This window comes from Haliotis rubra, unplaced genomic scaffold (genome assembly GCF_003918875.1).
Source record: "Haliotis rubra isolate DU_JTF1 unplaced genomic scaffold, ASM391887v1 Scf46, whole genome shotgun sequence".
In the NCBI taxonomy this organism is placed as follows: Eukaryota; Metazoa; Mollusca; class Gastropoda; order Lepetellida; family Haliotidae; genus Haliotis; species Haliotis rubra.
In genome coordinates, this window is record NW_025767146.1 from 121526 (window position 1) to 141394 (window position 19869).

The following is a 19869-nucleotide window of genomic DNA, read 5'->3' on the forward strand; positions in this document are numbered from 1 at the left end:
AAGAACCGTCAGGACAGCCGAACATTGTCGTGTGAAGAAGCTGAAGTACCGTCAGTACAGCCGAACATTGTCATGTGAAGAAGCTGAAGTGCCGTCAGTACAGCCGAACATTGTCGTGTGAAGAAGCTGAAGTACCGTCAGTAGAGCCGAACACTGTCGTGTGAAGAAGCTGAAGTACCATCAGTACAGCCGAACATTGTCATGTGAAGAAGCTGAAGTACCGTCAGTACAGCCGAACATTGTCGTGTGAAGAAGCTGAAGTACCATCAGTACAGCCGAACATTGTCATGTGAAGAAGCTGAAGTGCCGTCAGTACAGCCGAACATTGTCGTGTGAAGAAGCTGATATACCGTCAGTACAGTACAGACGAATATTGTCGTGTTAAGAAGCTAAAGTATCGTCAGTACAGACGAATATTGTGATGAAGAAGCTGAAGAACCGTCAGTACAGTCGAACATTGTCGTGTGAAGAAGCTGAAGTACCGTCAGTACAGCCGAACATTGTCGTGTGAAGAAGCTGAAGTACCGTCAGTACAGCCGAACACTGTCGTGTGAAGAAGCTGAAGTACCGTCAGTACAGTCGAACATTGTCGTGTGAAGAAGCTGAAGTACCGTCAGTACAGCCGAACATTACCGAGTGAAGAAGCTGAAGTACCGCCAGTACAGCTGAACATTGTCATGTGAAGAAGCTGAAGTACCGTCAGTACAGCCGAACATTGTCGTGTGAAGAAGCTGAAGTACCGTCAGTAGAGCCGAACACTGTCGTGTGAAGAAGCTGAAGTGCCGTCAGTACAGCCGAACATTGTCGTGTGAAGAAGCTGAAGAACCGTCAGTACAGCCGAATAATGTCGCGTGAAGAAGCTGAAGTACCGTCAGTACAGTCGAACATTGTCGTGTGAAGAAGCTGAAGTACCGTCAGTAGAGCCGAACACTGTCGCGTGAAGAAGCTGAAGTACCGTCAGTAGAGCCGAACATTGTCGTGAAGAAGCTGAAGTACCGTCAGTAGAGCCGAACATTGTCGTGAAGAAGCTGAAGTACCGTCAGTACAGCCGAATAATGTCGCGTGAAGAAGCTGAAGTACCGTCAGTACAGCCGAACATTGTCGTGAAGAAGCTGAAGTACCGTCAGTACAGCCGAACATTGTCGCGTGAAGAAGCTGAAGTACCGTCAGTACAGTCGAACATTGTCGTGAAGAAGCTGAAGTTCCGTCAGTACAGCCGAACATTGTCATGTGAAGAAGCTGAAGTACCGTCAGTAGAGCCGAACATTGTCGTGTGAAGAAGCTGAAGAACCGTCAGTACAGCCGAACATTGTCGTGAAGAAGCTGAAGTTCCGTCAGTACAGCCGAACATTGTCGTGTGAAGAAGCTGAAGTACCGTCAATACAGCCGAACATTGTCGTGTGAAGAAGCTGAAATTCCGTCAGTACAGCCGAATATTGTCGTGTGAAGAAGCTGAAGTACCGTCAGTACAGACGAACATTGTCGTGTGAAGAAGCTGAAGTACCGTCAGTACAAACGAACACTTGTCGTGAAGAAGCTGAAGTTCCGTCAGTACAGCCGAACATTGTCGTGTGAAGAAGCTGAAGTACCGTCAGTACAGCCGAACATTGTGATGAAGAAGCTGAAGTACTGTCAGTACAGCCGAACATTGTCCTCTGAAGAAACTGAAGTACCGTCAGTACAGCCGAACATTGTCCTCTGAAGAAGCTGAAGTACCGTCAGTACGGCTGAACATTGTGATGAAGGAGCTGAAGTTCCGTCAGTACAGCCGAACATTGTCGTGTGAAGAAGCTGAAGTACCGTCAGTAGAGCCGAACATTGTCGTGTGAAGAAGCTGAAGTACCGTCAGGACAGCAGAACATTGTCGTTTGAAGAAGCTGAAGTACCGCCAGGACAGCCGAACATTGTCGTGTGAAGAAGCTAAAGTACCGTCAGTACAGCCGAATATTGTCGTGTGAAGAAGCTGAAGTACCGTCAGTACAGACGAACATTGTCGTGTGAAGAAGCTGAAGTACCGTCAGTACAAACGAACATTGTCGTGTGAAGAAGCTGAAGTACCGCCAGGACAGCAGAACATTGTCGTGAAGAAGCTGAAGTACCGCCAGGACAGCCGAACATTGTCGTGTGAAGAAGCTAAAGTACCGTCAGTACAGCTGAACATTGTCGTGAAGAAGCTGAAGTACCGTCAGTACAGTCGAACATTGTCATGTGAAGAAGCTGAAGTTCCGTCAGTACAGCTGAACATTGTCGTGTGAAGAAGCTGAAGTACCATCAGTACAGCCGAACATTGTCATGTGAAGAAGCTGAAGTGCCGTCAGTACAGCCGAACATTGTCCTGTGAAGAAGCTGAAGTACCGTCAATACAGCCGAACATTGTCATGTGAAGAAGCTGAAGTGCCGTCAGTACAGCCGAACATTGTCGTGTGAAGAAGCTGAAGTACCATCAGTACAGCCGAACATTGTCGTGTGAAGAAGCTGCAGTGCCGTCAGTAGAGCCGAACATTGTCGTGTGAAGAAGCTGAAGTACCGTCAGTACAGCTGAACATTGTCCTGTGAAGAAGCTGAAGTACCGTCAGTACAGCTGAACATTGTCCTGTGAAGAAGCTGAAGTACCGTCAGTACAGCTGAACATTGTCGTGTGAAGAAGCTGAAGTACCATCAGTACAGCCGAACATTGTCATGTGAAGAAGCTGAAGTTCCGTCAGTACAGCTGAACATTGTCGTGTGAAGAAGCTGAAGTACCATCAGTACAGCCGAACATTGTCATGTGAAGAAGCTGAAGTGCCGTCAGTAGAGCCGAACATTGTCGTGTGAAGAAGCTGAAATACCGTCAGTACAGTACAGACGAATATTGTCGTGTTAAGAAGCTAAAGTATCGTCAGTACAGACGAATATTGTGATGCAGAAGCTGAAGAACCGTCAGTACAGCCGAACATTGTCGTGTGAAGAAGCTGAAGTACCGTCAGTACAGCCGAACATTGTCGTGTGAAGAAGCTGAAGTACCGTCAGTAGAGCCGAACACTGTCGTGAAGAAGCTGAAGTGCCGTCAGTACAGCCGAACATTGTCGTGTGAAGAAGCTGAAGTACCGTCAGTACAGCCGAACATTGTCGTGTGAAGAAGCTAAAGTACCATCAGTACAGCCGAACATTGTCATGTGAAGAAGCTGAAGTGCCGTCAGTACAGCCAAACATTGTCGTGTGAAGAAGCTAAAGTACCATCAGTACAGCCGAACATTGTCATGTGAAGAAGCTGAAGTGCCGTCAGTACAGCCGAACATTGTCGTGTGAAGAAGCTGAAATACCGTCAGTACAGTACAGCCGAACATTGTCGTGTGAAGAAGCTAAAGTACCATCAGTACAGCCGAACATTGTCATGTGAAGAAGCTGAAGTGCCGTCAGTACAGCCGAACATTGTCGTGTGAAGAAGCTGAAATACCGTCAGTACAGTACAGACGAATATTGTCGTGTTAAGAAGCTAAAGTATCGTCAGTACAGACGAATATTGTGATGAAGAAGCTGAAGAACCGTCAGTACAGTCGAACATTGTCGTGTGAAGAAGCTGAAGTACCGTCAGTACAGCCGAACACTGTCGTGTGAAGAAGCTGAAGTACCGCCAGTACAGCTGAACATTGTCATGTGAAGAAGCTGAAGTGCCGTCAGTACAGACGAATATTGTCGTGTTAAGAAGCTAAAGTATCGTCAGTACAGACGAATATTGTGATGAAGAAGCTGAAGAACCGTCAGGACAGCCGAACATTGTCGTGTGAAGAAGCTGAAGTACCGTCAGTACAGCCGAACATTGTCATGTGAGGAAGCTGAAGTGCCGTCAGTACAGCCGAACATTGTCGTGTGAAGAAGCTGAAGTACCGTCAGTAGAGCCGAACACTGTCGTGTGAAGAAGCTGAAGTACCATCAGTACAGCCGAACATTGTCATGTGAAGAAGCTGAAGTGCCGTCAGTACAGCCGAACATTGTCGTGTGAAGAAGCTGAAGTACCATCAGTACAGCCGAACATTGTCATGTGAAGAAGCTGAAGTGCCGTCAGTACAGCCGAACATTGTCGTGTGAAGAAGCTGATATACCGTCAGTACAGTACAGACGAATATTGTCGTGTTAAGAAGCTAAAGTATCGTCAGTACAGACGAATATTGTGATGAAGAAGCTGAAGAACCGTCAGTACAGTCGAACATTGTCGTGTGAAGAAGCTGAAGTACCGTCAGTACAGCCGAACATTGTCGTGAAGAAGCTGAAGTACCGTCAGTACAGCCGAACATTGTCGTGTGAAGAAGCTGAAGTACCGTCAGTACAGTCGAACATTGTCGTGAAGAAGCTGAAGTACCGTCAGTACAGCCGAACATTACCGAGTGAAGAAGCTGAAGTAGCGCCAGTACAGCTGAACATTGTCATGTGAAGAAGCTGAAGTACCGTCAGTACAGCCGAACATTGTCGTGTGAAGAAGCTGAAGTACCGTCAGTAGAGCCGAACACTGTCGTGTGAAGAAGCTGAAGTGCCGTCAGTACAGCCGAACATTGTCGTGTGAAGAAGCTGAAGAACCGTCAGTACAGCCGAATAATGTCGCGTGAAGAAGCTGAAGTACCGTCAGTACAGTCGAACATTGTCGTGTGAAGAAGCTGAAGTACCGTCAGTAGAGCCGAACACTGTCGCGTGAAGAAGCTGAAGTACCGTCAGTAGAGCCGAACATTGTCGTGTGAAGAAGCTGAAGTACCGTCAGTAGAGCCGAACATTGTCGTGTGAAGAAGCTGAAGTACCGTCAGTACAGCCGAATAATGTCGCGTGAAGAAGCTGAAGTACCGTCAGTACAGCCGAACATTGTCGTGTGAAGAAGCTGAAGTACCGTCAGTAGAGCCGAACACTGTCGCGTGAAGAAGCTGAAGTACCGTCAGTACAGTCGAACATTGTCGTGTGAAGAAGCTGAAGTTCCGTCAGTACAGCCGAACATTGTCATGTGAAGAAGCTGAAGTACCGTCAGTAGAGCCGAACATTGTCGTGTGAAGAAGCTGAAGAACCGTCAGTACAGCCGAACATTGTCGTGAAGAAGCTGAAGTACCGTCAGTAGAGCCGAACATTGTCGTGTGAAGAAGCTGAAGTACCGTCAGTACAGCCGAACATTGTCGTGTGAAGAAGCTGAAGTACCGTCAGTACAGTCGAACATTGTCGTGAAGAAGCTGAAGTACCGTCAGTAGAGCCGAACACTGTCGTGTGAAGAAGCTGAAGTACCGTCAGTACAGCAGAACATTGTTGTGTGAAGAAGCTGAAGTCCCGTCAGTACAGCCGAACATTGTCATGTGAAGAAGCTGAAGTGCCGTCAGTACAGCCGAACATTGTCATGTGAAGAAGCTGAAGTCCCGTCAGTACAGCCGAACATTGTCGTGTGAAGAAGCTGAAGTACCGTCAGTAGAGCCGAACACTGTCGTGTGAAGAAGCTGAAGTACCATCAGTACAGCCGAACATTGTCATGTGAAGAAGCTGAAGTGCCGTCAGTACAGCCGAACATTGTCGTGTGAAGAAGCTGAAGTACCATCAGTACAGCCGAACGCTGTCGTGTGAAGTAGCTGAAGTACCGTCAGTACAGTACAGCCGAACATAGTCGTGTGAAGAAGCTGAAGTACCGTCAGTACAGTACAGACGAATATTGTGATGAAGAAGCTGAAGTACCGTCAGTACAGCCGAATATTGTGATGAAGAAGCTGAAGTACCGTCAGTACAGTTGAACATTGTCGTGTGAAGAAGCTGAAGTACCGTCAGTACAGTACAGCCGAATATTGTCGTGTTAAGAAGCTAAAGTACCGTCAGTACAGCCGAATATTGTGATGAAGAGGCTGAAGTACCGTCAGTACAGTCGAACATTGTCGTGTGAAGAAGCTGAAGTACCGTCAGTAGAGCCGAACATTGTCGTGGTAGGAAGCTGAAGTACCGTCAGTACAGCCGAATATTGTGATGAAGAGGCTGAAGTACCGTCAGTACAGTCGAACATTGTCGTGTGAAGAAGCTGAAGTACCGTCAGTAGAGCCGAACATTGTCGTGGTAGGAAGCTGAAGTACCGTCAGTACAGCCGAATATTGTCGTGTGAAGAAGCTGAAGTACCGTCAGTAGAGCCGAACATTGTCGTGGTAGGAAGCTGAAGTACCGTCAGTACAGCCGAACATAGTTATATGAAGAAGCTGATGTACCGTCAGTACAGCCGAACTTTGTTGTGTGAAGAAGCTGAAGTACCGTCAGTACAAACGAACTTTGTCGTGTGAAGAAGCTGAAGTACCATCAGTACAGCCGAACGTTGTCGTGTGAAGTAGCTGAAGTACCTTCAGTACAGTACAACCGAATATTGTCGTGTGAAGAAGCTAAAGTACCGTCAGTACAGCCGAATATTGTGATGAAGAAGCTGAAGTACCGTCAGTACAGCTCAACATTATCGTGTGAAGAAGCTGAAGTACCGTCAGTACAGCCGAACATTGTCGTGTGAAGAAGCTGAAGTACCGTCAGTACAGCCGAACATTGTCGTGTGAAGAAGCTGAAGTACCGTCAATACAGCCGAACATTGTCGTGTGAAGAAGATGAAGTACCGTCACTACAGCCGAACATTGTCGTTAAGAAGCTGCTTCCTAACGGAACATGACAGATGGTTGTGAGGGTCCACTTACCTGTGCCACGGACGCTCAGACCGCTGATGAGGAGCAGATAACATACGACGTAGGTTCGCCACATGTTGTTACAAGTGATCGTCTGTGAATGAAAGACAGCGGAATTTTAGTAAACAATGTTTAACTTAAGCATGTGAACATTTTTTACATTACACAACATTTGGGAGTATATCCTCACTTCTTTATTCACCTGATGTAGGGGTAAGGATATACTCTGAAGCGTTGTATTCCTCATAATAAAGAAGTTGTCAGCCATAAGATACTCTCCTCCTGACGCCTTAATCATCTGTGTAAACAAATATGAACATCATTCTCTACTGGCTGACAATCAACATCTTAATCTCTTACGTAAACGACGTATGTATATCCTCTCAACTGGCTTCCAATCAACCTACTTAATCCTGTATACCATCTGTGTTTTCAACCTCTTCTTTTTCATAAACAACCCATTTTCGCCTCATCCCTCATCTGTTGAATAAACATCACATGTATATAATCACCCAAATTACTTCCCATGTACCACTTGCTTGACAACGACATCAGAATCTATGTCGAAACGTCGCCTATGCAGAATAAATAAGTTGTATATCGATAAATAAATGTCCTCATTCTTCATTCCACATTAATTAAATATCGATGACATCTTCATTTTATCACATTTGATCACGTGAATGTAGCCGATAAAGTCCCATATCTTCCTTCGCCATAAAGTGGGTTTGGCGGAAATTGTTCGAAAGCCCAGGACCCGGTTGTATCAAACTTTAATGACGCATTAACGTGCCATTAAACGTTCATTAAGTAATGTATCATTATATTCTGTTGTACTAACGTTTTAATGACGTCGTGTTGTCATTAGTCATTAGCGCGTCATTAACTTAATGAAGGTCCTGGGGTATCATTAGAGCGTCATTAAACTTACTGGAAATGAGTGAGTGGGTGAGTGAGTTTAGTTTTAAGCAGCACTCAGCAATATTCCAGGTACATGTATATGGCGGCGGTCTGTAAATAATCAAGTATGGACCAGGCAATCCAGTGATCAACAGCATGAGCATCGATCTGCGCAATTGGGAACCGATGACATGTGTCAACCAAGCGAGCCTGACCACCCGATCCCGTTAGCCGCCTTTTACGACAAGCATAGTCGCCTTTTATGACAAGAATGGGTTGCTGAAGACCTATTCTACCCCGGATCTTCACGGGTCAAACTTACTGGAAAAGTGAACATTGCGCCAGAATTTCGTTTGCGCCGCACTGGATCTACCTACAGCTATAAAATTACACAGAAATGTAGAGTATTAAATGTCCTATCTCAAGGAGTAGTATATATAATGATAGTCCGGGATCAAGTCCAACAAAAGCCTCTGCAAAGCCTTATTTCACAAATAAAGCTTTTGTCAGGCCCTTAGATTTCGCCCCCATCGTATCTACTACTTTTGATCCCCCAGTTAACTTCCCGACCACGCGTGACACTATTGTGCCGCTATGACGTGTTGACATCGATGAAACAGTTTAATGTGAATCGCCTATGATCTCTTTGGTGTTCGTAATAAAGGCTTGCTGGGCTTTTCGTACCCCCTGTTCTATGTCCTTTTTTTTCTCGTCTTCGCTGATAGCAGACTTACGAGACTTGGACCGGATTTCTTGTTTCATCTTACGGTACTTGTCGAGTTCAGAGAGGATTGAGCGAAACTCCTCCTCCGAGATCTTACTGTCAGTGAGTGCTGCTGATATATGCTCACTTACCGTGTTCAGTTTTGCTTCAGCCAGAACCCTGATCTCGTCGTGTTTCAATGCCTTACGATGCAGTCTGCGTGATGCAAACTTAAACACCAACCCTGCCACCCCTACCACCCCAGCTGTTATTTCGATGCCTAGCACTATAGGTGCAGCCACGATGGTAGCTAACAACCCAACACCTGCCGCCCCTAGTCCCGTGCTGGTTGCCATAAGGGCAGTATCAGTCCCGTCCACGATATTGAAAGCTCTATGGTACTTCTTATATAGTGCTTTCCGCGTGTCGCGGTCTTGTTCTAGTTGGCCTTTTACATCACTCACATAACTGTCTCAAGCAGAACCCGTCTACGGTTTCCAAGGTCTTCGCTACTTCCTCTACGACCAGGTACAGCCCCATCCTGTGTGCATATAATATATCTTATAAGATATTTTTTAATTGGGCTTCAGTTAATAGCCGATCAATGTACTTGAGGCTTATAACGCTTAGATTCTCGTATGTGGAGATACGGGAAGGATCAATAGGTAAATGCTGACGTATGCTAACATTCTCGTCGTCTATTTAGTGGGGCAGTAATCCCAGTGGCTGGTCCCCCAATCGTATAATGATACGGCAACGTATGGAGATGTGTGCGAAGGTATACCAACTTATTTTCACCCCATCTAAAAGTCGCAGCTCTGGGTTCAGGTCTGAATCATCAAACTCGCCCTTATAAGCGACTTCTATGATGAGTGTGGAGCCTGGGGCCATAGTCCTAAACCCTGCTATGGCATCGTATCTGTTGGCTATTAACTGTGACCACCCGGATGAAACTAACACGTTGCCCGAGTAAAATGGTATTTTAGAAACTATCATCTTTTCGCGAGATGGAATGAAAGACGTGAGGATGAAGCCGTTGTTCTTAATTTCGGAGACATAGCCATCTTTGTCTAATGATATATAAGGTGCGGTGAGGGTTATGCTGATCAACCATTTGGGTTCTTTATAGTCTGCTAGGGACACCTATACACGCCTACACAAGTTGTCTTTCAAGTGTAGGACGCACAAGGCGTCTTCCTCACCGGTCTGGTCGAATCCCTCCGCGTCTCCTAGATCGTTAAGTGTGACGTTGGGGCGATCGACTATTGCTGCCCGCCTATACACGTTGTCTTTCAAGCGTAGGGCATACAAGGCGCCTTCCTCGCCAGGCTGGTCGAATCCCTCCATGTCTCCTAGATCGTTAAGTGTGGCGTTGGGCCGATGCCGATTGGCCATTGCTTTAATACTATTACGATATAGTTTCCAATTGTTTTTCTGATAATAGTTCAGGGGTGCACTTCACCCCCATGAAGTGTATGTTGTCGGGTAGGAAGATCTTGGTGAGTGATATCGTGTCTTCCACGGCCACGATGACCCCCCTGCAGACTGGTGTGGGAATCGACACCCAACCGCACATCAACAGTGCAAACCTGATACTGGTGCCGTTTCACCCACCCGAGTTTAACCCCCTTCACGATTTCGACTTCATCCGTCGATGGTTCCCCTAGGTAGACTTTGATGATCAGCGTGGAGTTCGCCGGTATGCTCACCAGGACGTTGACCACGCCAGTGAATTCAGACACCAACTGCAATGCCCGGTCTTGCACTCCCGGTTTACTCGATAGCATGTGGGCTGCCATACTGGCGACTGGGCTGGTGACTACGCTACGCCTCTGAGCCGGGACGTAAGCCACGAGCAGGGTTCCGTTGTTCACGACTTTGTTTCGGTAGTTGTCTTTGTTATCCGTGAACACGAAGGGGGAGCCGAGCCTAATATTGAGAAACCAGTCGCCTTTAGCGGGTAACAACACCCACTTGTCATCGTCGGTGAAGACGAGCGTATATGGCTTGTTTCGGGCGACGGTAGTGCTCTCAACATCTTCTAAGTCGTACAGTTTGCCCCCGAACGATGGGTATACTATCCATTTATCATCACCGGTGTTGGCTAGGGCGTACCGAGTGTTGACGACCGCTCTTGAGGTATCTACTATATCACTTAGGTTTCTAGTACCACTGATGGAGGGGACTTCAACGCGTTTGTAAATGTTGTTTCTCAGTTGCAAGGCGTACAATTTACCATCTACTCCGGGGTCGTCGAATCCGCGTGTGTCCCCGAGGTCGGAGATCCCCGCATTGATGCATTTTTTCAACTTCATCCCGGGGCCTTGTGCGCTAGTCATTTTATGTGCAGCGTTATGCTGAGGTATCCTATATTCACAGGGTTATGATTTATATCTAACACCGATATTATCAGCTCAGGGATGTTGCCCCGGGTTAACCTCTTATACTGCCGCGGTGAAAACGACTCGGTTCTGCCGTCGTTGTATTTCTCTGTTTTCACCGGTACGGCTCTCAGTATCGTGGAAGGGTGACCCCCTTGAATGTTGTCCGTTGTGCTCAGCTGGTTGAGATGAATGCACAGCTCTCGGTACGGTACTAGGTCGGGTAACTTCGTGCCTGTGTCGGTAGTTGTTGGTTTTATCTCGTCAGGTGACAAACTGAGTGTCCTCGCCAATGGTCAACCGAGCCTCAAGGAGTTTCTTCCATTGTTGATTAACACCACTGTGCCGTTTGAGTCGTTCATCTTGAGTTCGGCTCCCAGGGGCTTGAAGACCTCGTCGCTTAGCGAGCACACGCTGTAGTAGCCGTCAGTTATCTGATTGCGGGCGCCACTGACGAACAGCTTGTTGTTGTTGACATTGATGTTAGTCCATCGCGGTAGGTAGGGGATATCGCAGAGTGCGACTTCGAGTTGACCCGATGTGTTATCGATCGCGTGCATCAGCTGAACGGCCTCGCCGCTCGTTATTCCTGGAAGTGTTACGTACATGTTAGAGTATATATATCCATTATATAATACTTTAAAAATGTACAAGCCGGGAGTGTTTTACCCTAAACTGGACATAGATTTCCCACACAAGATCGTGGTCGCTGCTGGGTTGTATTTCAACGACCAGTTTATAGATGTATTTGCTAGGTATAGGTTTTCGGTGACTAACGCTAAGGTAGTCCACGCTTGGTTCAACAACCCGATGCAGTTCTGGCAGAATCAACTCAACTTCGCCGTGTTGTTTGCTACAACAGGGTGTGGTGTGACATTGGCCGACATTCGGTGGGGACCGCTGAGTCAGTCTGTGTTCACGTTCCACGTGTACTACCAGGTCAGGCGTATCCTCAAAAAGATCAGCGCTCCGATCCCACAGCACAAAGCATGGGACGCAGTAAACAACCAGTACGATAGACGGGCCTACGAAAGTATTTGCAACAAATTCGAACTAGACCCGAAGACGGATTGGCGTTTGCCGGGCGCCCGAACCATGGGTTGGGTATCCCAATCGCTCACAATATGCATATCGCGGAAGCCAGCAAACAGCTGGTGAAAGATTGGGGTTACAAGTCGTATCATATCACAACAAACAAGTGTGATGACCGTTACATGGCTTTCGATGACAGCAAGGATTACCGAGTCTGGAGTTCGAGCAGGGGCCCGCGGATGATTGGAAAATGTTCATGCTGGACACGTCGAAAGGGTTTACTCGTGCCGGCACCGAACGCTTGAACGACTCGATTCGAACGTACGTGTGGGGGCTGTTGGGTGCACAGACGCAAACGCGTTCCAACATCCTCGGTAAGGGGACTGCTTACGACCCGCAGAAACAGTTTGTTGTTAACGTTGAGGATGCTATCAATGCTCCAGTTGATCTACCGAGTGCCATCAAACGCTACCAAGACGTGTTGTAATACGCCCGGGTCGAGAGTCGACTACGTGTTTGACGTGGGACTGAGAGTAAACAAAGTGGTGGGCTACAACAACGAAATAGTCATAGCCACGGCAGACCAAAAAGTTGGGCGTCAACCCCGATGTTAACACCCCCCAAGTCCCGCCACCCACGACCGGTGAAACGGGTATAGTGGCGCCACCCCCAGAGCCTAGGGTTCAACCCACACCCCCACAGCCCCAATCCAATCAGCAGCACATCGACCGTAAAACAGCCCTGGTGGTTGGTGGGGTCGCGGCCGGATTGGGACTCATTTGGTTAAAAATTCCTTAGCCGCTACGTACACCCGACCCGCAACGGCGACATGGCTGCCCACAGGTTTTGACTGAGCCACGTGGCAGTTTTAGCCAGAGCACTCAGCAACCACGAGATGATGCTACCCAGGATGCCGGGCAGGGCTTCGGCGGCCTTACAAGCCAGTTTAGCCAGGGCCTCCCCGAGGGATTTCAGGTGGTTTTTTATCCAGTTACCACCACTTGGTGGTGTGCCACCACTTGGGGGTCTTGGTGTACCACTGCCGCTGGCAGGCATCAGTGACACCACCAGGGTTGATATGATGAAGCCCAATGCAGTCAGAATGCTGGCGATGGTGATCCCTTGCTCCCGGAAGAGGATTCGGATCCTGTTGGCCAACGTGGTGTCCTCATTTAGGACTTGATCGATGGTTTCCCGTACACTACTGATCTGTGATCGGAGGGCTTCACGGTTCGAGGAAGCGGATTCCAACCGGGTCCGTCTCTCGTCTTCCAAGTTTTTTATTCTACTAATCGACGCTTCATATCATATTCCGTCCGATTCGGCGAGTTTTATTTTCTCGCGTTCCCTCAGGGTAAATTCGAGGCCAGGCAAGGGGTGGGCATGGTATGTGGCCAATATTTTGCCGAGACTGTCTGATGTTTCTTTAGCACGTTGGGGTATGTCCCCGGTATTACTGAGTTCGGGCCTGGCTGCTTGCAGATCTTGGTCGACCTTCAGGGGAAGCTTAGGCCGTGCGCCATCGTAATCTATGAAGCCTAGTTCATCACGGATCAGTTGACTCCCACCAGGGCGACTGGTGAGTGTTGACAAAGCATACGGTCCTTTTCCGTCTTTTTTTATGATATCGACCCCCGGGTGAGCCTTCAATCGCATCGTGTGCCCTTCTTATTGACGGTAAACTTGGCATAGTCCCGCCCCAACGGCTTGATGTTGTCTCTCTTTTCAACTGCGTCGTAATAATCATCGACGGCCGGCTGTACAAGTTCAGCACTTGCATCCCACATATCATCCATAGGGATGTACTCATGACCGCCTTCAGCCATTATTTAATATTAAACTTTTATATTTTATCTATATAACAATGTATGGTAGGAAACTAGATCCTTTCCGAAGATCAAGAGAGCCTCTAGGCATCAGAGCCGTGCGCCAGTCGGTGACCATCACCAACAATCCCAGCAAGATAGACCAGAACCAAACGCTGCTGGTTAGATTTCCAAACCTGGGCCAGAATGACCTTATCGTACCAGGCACGGTTCGACTGACGTTCAACCTCACGTTGACCTCCGACAACGACAAACGCGAGCTAGTGCAGAACGTAGGTCGAGCCATCATCAAGAAAACCACCATCAAGATCAGCGGTAACGAGGTGCTGAGCATCGACGACAGCGACGTGTTTCACTGCTACGGGGACCTCTGGAAAAGCGAGGGAGAACGCGTCAATGACGTGTACCAAGGTATCAGCAAATCGACTCGGTTGCGCATGGGGTACGGCTTCACGGCAGACCAGCTAGACAAGATCACGGACGGTGAAAAGGCCATCGCCCAAGCGTACGGGAACAGGTTCCGCGTGCCGCTCGACTTCGACCACCTGACCACCAAGTACGCGCTATGGTTGGACATGCGATCCACCGATGACGATAAACTGCACGGTAGCGGTCGCCGCATAGACAACGGCAGCGAGGGGATAACAATCCAGATTACCAAGAAGGCTCAACCCGCGGGCAAGTTGAAATTACATCTGTACGTTATTATGGACGCGCAACTTAATTTAGAGAATGGGAGATTCGTGCAAGTCATCTACTAATGGCGGCAGGCCATCTATTGATTTGCCCTGCGACCCGCACTGCGCCATAGTGTGCGGACAGACGGGCTGTGGGAAGACCGTTTTTCGTGCTGGATATGTTGGAGGGGTACTACCGGGATGTGTTTGATAACATTGTTATCATGTGCCCTACTCTGCACAAGAATAGAACGTACACGGAAAGACCTTGGGTGATGACGGACCCGGACGTACACAGAGTCGACCAGGGGACACGTCTGCAGGACTGGTTGAAGGCTTATCACAACAAATTTAAAGGGGAGTCGATGCTGTTCATACTGGACGACTGCAGCGCTAATCGTGAGATAACAAAAAAGAGAGACATGCTATCGTACCTGGCCTTCTCCGGCCGGCACGCGAAGCACAGCATCTGGGTACTAACGCAGAAGTTCAACTCGGTGTTGAAAGACCTCACGGAGCAAACGCGATGGGTGGCCTTAGTCCACTGCAAGGACAGGGATTCGTTCGAGGAGTGTTTGAGAGAGAACGATGTGATGAGCAAACATGATAGGGAACGTGTGAAGAAACAGCTCGCTGAAACTAAACATGCTAAGCTCGTCTCAAGACCGACCAACCCGTAGCCTATAGGGTGTTTTAGCTTAGCAATGCTCAGCAAATGCTTAGCAAAGCTTAGCAAAGCTTAGCAATGCTTAGCGCTTAGAAATTAATTGTTACAGTTCTATAGTTCTTTAAGATCTCGTTGTGTGCAATTTAACCTTCTCGGGGCCGAGATGACAAAGACTATAGGATCGGCTATGACCCAGATATACACTGGTATTGCATCGTACTTCCTTCCCATTCCCCAGGAACGCCGACTTTACCTGTGGGAGGACCTTGAGAAAGACCCTTTTATTGAACACGCCTTGAGCTCTATCAGCTGCGTGCTGTACCACAAATACGGTATGTTTTTAGCCCCGGTGACGGCGGCGATTATCACGGCAAAGCATTGCCAATTTAAGGATGGGAAAAATAATGATAATAGTATACAAGATGGATGCTGCCCAAGAAATGACACAGGAGGTGACACCTCCGGAGGAGACCCCACCCCAACTGGGGGAACCCCAAACCCCTTCAGAGGAAATCCCCACGTTGGGGGAACCCCAAACCCCCAGGGAGGTGACCCCTACAGTCACCAGGCAGAAGAACCCTAAGAGAGTAGCTGCCGGTAAAAAAAGGTGGTCTAACCAACATAAAAGTAACACGTGGAGCCGGGCTCCACTCCTGTTGATTGCAGGCGCAACTGCTGTCGTGGCTATCTCATGGTTATATAACAAATAACCCCACAGGGAGCCCTGGGAGGAACCCCCACAATTAGAGGTCAACCCACATATCATGTTATAAATATATATTTTTTTATATAATATACATAATGTCTGAGGGGAAAACGTTTGTCAACGACGCATACCACGCCACCGTGGTCGCCAGTCTAGCTGTAGGGTACACTAGGTTGACAAAAATGGTGCTTAAACAACCGACTATCAAGCTAGATTTCAACCTGCAGGATATGGGTATGCTCATAATGTACCTGGGTATGGCGATGGCCACCAAGGACATCCTAGTAAAACAAGGGATCCTACCGGAAAATATTTTGAAGTAAATGTAACTATATATAGGATGGCTACGATTGCCATGATGGTCGGCGGGGCGTTAGTAAACGCCCTGGCATTTTCCAGGAGTAATTTCCTCTTCTCGAAACTACGGGAGTCACACGCGGCTGAGATACAAGCTGAACGGAAGCGTCACGATTTGGCCTTTGAGAAATTTCAAGCAGCGCAATCTGAGTACGCGAAGAGACGTGTCGAGAGGATCGATTACATTAACGAACAACTCAGGCGTGAGAACCATGCCGTTAAAACATTCCATGATGTCGACGACGCAGCGAGAGAATACTACCTACTAACAGGTAAACAGCTAGAACCACTCCATAAGCCCACACTCGCTCAGTACTACACACCATCCCCTGGGCAAATGGACCGGGAATTGATCTTTATCGCGCTGGGTCTAGCAGCGACTGCGTTGGTTGCAAAACAATTATACTAAGTACTCATATGGGTATACCAAAGATGAGACCTGCTCCGTACCGATACCAATATATACTTAAGGAAGACAGAGGCCTGTGGTAGAAACTGCAGGACTGAGGGGTACTGTTGTTTCCACATGGGAAGCCCGAACTACACGTGTTCTGTGTGTGGTATTGGGGTGAAAGGGCACTACTGCCTATGCAAAGCTCACGGGGCAAACGTAGTCAGGCATCATCTCATCTACGAGGTGAAAAAGGACTACAGAAAAGAACGTAGGCGCCTCCTCAGGATAGCAGTGTAGTGCCCCAATTAAAGACTGTGGGCACACCTAGGTATAACAATGTTTGTGGAAATTGAGCCCAGGGAAAGTCGTTGCCTGAGAAGCTGGAAGATGGATGTGGGGGAAAGTATAGATATCAGGGTCCTCAAACCCATGATTGTTAGCGAACTATATAAGGGGTGCTTGTTTACAATCATGGTGAAAGTAGGGTTTGATGTTCCGTGGGCTGGGCACACTTGGAATTACTTTGATGGTGGCCGAGTAGATGTGCATGGGGAGATAGATATACTTGTTGATGACTCGTTGCAAGTAATACAAATCACCCTACTATGCTGCGCATGTTCCGGGTGGGTCGAGGGTATAATCGATAAGGTTTATCTAGATATTTACTAAAGGATTTTATGGGCGCCTCACTATTTTTTTATCAAGGTACCTCCCTTGCCGGCGGCCCAATTAGAGATCGATATACTTAGGTGTGTACGCAACTATGTCTACTACTCGCGAGCTCCAGCAGATCGCCAGGCGGCGGGGTGTAATTGGTTATTCTCGAATGACCAAACCAGCATTGTTGAGGTTACTTAACATACAAGCCCCTCCCACGGTAAAACAACTAAAACTCCGAGCAAAAGAGCTAGGGTTGACGGGTTATTCCCGCCTGGGGAGAGCCGGGTTAGTGGCATTATTATTACACGACCCCGTAGCAAAGCCCCGCACTGTAAAACAATTGAAGAAAGAGGCACACGATTTGGGTTTAGTAGGTTATTCCCGTATGAGGAAACCACAGCTTGTAGAACTATTACGGCAGAATAGAGCTATTGACCTAGAGTTCATGCGCACTGAGCGCGCTGTAGGTAACTATTTGAGAGGCTGGCGCATGCATGTTGATAGGAACATAGACATTGCCGATATCAAGCTTCTAATCGCTGATAAAGTCAATGAGGAACTCAATGATTTGGGAAGTATAAAAGTTCAAATCACAGTGAAAATGTCGCTCGATAAACAGCAGAACGTGGGGGGAAACCCCACTGCTGGGGTCATTGAGTACGTTCAGCCTTACTTCCGAGGTAAACAAGAAGTCGTGACTCATATCGAGACTATAGATGCTTCAATCGATATCAGTTTTCAGCAGATACGAGAATACCTAGAACGCTACACACACATGGGGTCCGGGTGGGTCGTGGATAAAATCGATAATGTTTATCTAGACATAGCTAACTACGTGCCGTTCAGAGGCGGGTCGTACCTAGACTTGCCCCCCTACTACAAAGCAAAACAGGCCATGGTCAACGTCAAGAATAGAGGAGACGATTGCCTGAGGTTAGCTATCAGGTCAGCCTTGTTTCCAGCTGACACTAATTCGAACAGGCCTTCCAGCTATCCCCAAGATGATGGGCTCAACTGGGATGGTATAGATGAACCCACCCCCATATCTCAGATCACTAAAGTAGAAAAACAGAATAATATAGCCATAAACATCTTAGGGCACGAAGGTAACACAACAATAGTGCACAGGGTCAGCTCAGTGTTGGATCGCCGCGTTATCAATATATTCATGACCCAGCGAGGCGATAAGTATCACTACACGTGGATAAAACACCTTAGCAGGCTGTTGCACGACCAGTCGAAACACGTTGGGAAAAAACACTTTTGCATACGATGCCTACACGGCTTCACACGAGCTGATTTATTAGAATCCCACCGGGGGGATTGCCAAGGTGTGGGACAGACGGCAATACGAGTCGACATGCCTAAGGAAGGTGACAATATCCTAAAATTCGACAACCACAAGAACCAAATGTCTGTGCCTTATGTCATCTACGCCGACTTTGAAGCCTTGGTCAAACCCGTTGAGGCTGCAGCCGGCGGGGCTGTTGGGGGTACCCCAACCACACAGAAAACACAGGAGCATGAGGCCTGTGGGTTTGGATACGTGCTTGTCCGATGTGATGGGAAAACGAAAGCTCCGGTAGTGTAGAGGGATCCCGACGCGGCTGAAAAGTTTCTAAAGTGTTTGCAGGAGGAAGAGAAAAGTATTAGGAATACACTGTATACAGTCGCTCCCATGCGTATGACCCAAGCCGACAGGCTAGCTCACGCCTGCAGCACTCTATGCCACGTGTGTGACTCACCACTGAACGGTGATTCGGTGAGAGATCACTGCCACGTCACCGGTAAGTATAGAGGCGCCGCTCACAACGCGTGCAACCTCAAGCTTAGAATCACCCCCAAGACAATAAACATCCCCGTGGTCTTCCACAACTTGAGAGGGTACGACTCTCACTTGATCATGCAGGCCATCGCGAAAGTCGACGGCAACCTGACATTTTACTACTTTTTAGAACCTTTCTCTCTTTCTCTAGGTATATTCGAGGTCATAGCGTCGGGAAGTTAAAAAATAGTACATACAATGGTGGCGAGATCTAAGGGCCTAACAAAAGCTTTATTTGTGAAATAAGGCTTTGCAGAGGCTTTTGTTGGACTTGATCCAGGACTATCATTATATATACTAGTCATGGTATAAACTCGGTTTGAAAAGCAGACACTGCTAAATGATACTCCTAATTTTGTTATGCGTTAAAAACAGTAAATTTCTCTGCTTTTTATCGTGCACTGATAATAGTACTGTGCTACTATATTTTCAATTTGGCATCTTTACGGAAAGTGTGAGCGAAGAAAATTCTGCCTGATACCTGAATGACATAGGTATGTATTAAATTAGTTTGTGTTCTTGTATATAACGTTATACACTCAATCTTGTATATGTGTTGAAAATGGATTTTCCCCTATCACGTCAAATGGCTACATAAAGGTCATGTATGCTTATAAAGATAAGGGGGCCTCACTCCGCTATGGTAATGCAAAATCATCGCTACTGTGCAAGTCTAATGGCAGTACCATGATCAGAGATGTACACTTTTTATATTGAAAACTAATGAAGACTGATTTTTTCATGATAAATAGAATCTCACCCTCGTGTCTTCTGATATCAAATACATGTATACCAACACTCGTTTATAAAAGTAAAAATATCCTCGACATGCCTCGGATATTTGTGACTTTATCAACTTGTGGTGATATATTTGATATCAAAGACACTCGGGTGAGATTCTCTATACATGTGTATTAAACGAGTAAGTTGAAGTTTAATCATCAGTCAATTACAAAATGAAAATGCACAAAATAAACTCTAGATTTAGACAAGACATTCCTGTCATAAAAAATGTAAGCTCTGGTTTATCTTTAATACCGAAGCTGAAAATGTTACATCTGTATCTAGATAATCTGAAATGATAAAAATATATT

General features: G+C 47.2%; 1 protein-coding gene across 2 annotated transcripts in view; it reads right to left on the bottom strand.

The window, feature by feature from the left end:
- Nucleotides 1-19869, bottom strand: part of LOC124290257 (interferon alpha-inducible protein 27-like protein 2A) — a 117336-nt gene that overhangs the window by 4932 nt on the left and 92535 nt on the right. Inside the window, exon 1 of one of the 2 annotated variants that reach the window (XM_046726977.1) lies at nt 6660-6734. The exons of the other annotated variant lie outside the window; for it this stretch is intronic. Coding sequence (XP_046582933.1) covers nt 6660-6723 — 64 coding nt within the window. The 5' untranslated portion in view covers nt 6724-6734. Of the gene's footprint in view, nt 1-6659; nt 6735-19869 lie in introns of those variants that run through there. 2 annotated transcript variants of the gene reach the window in all.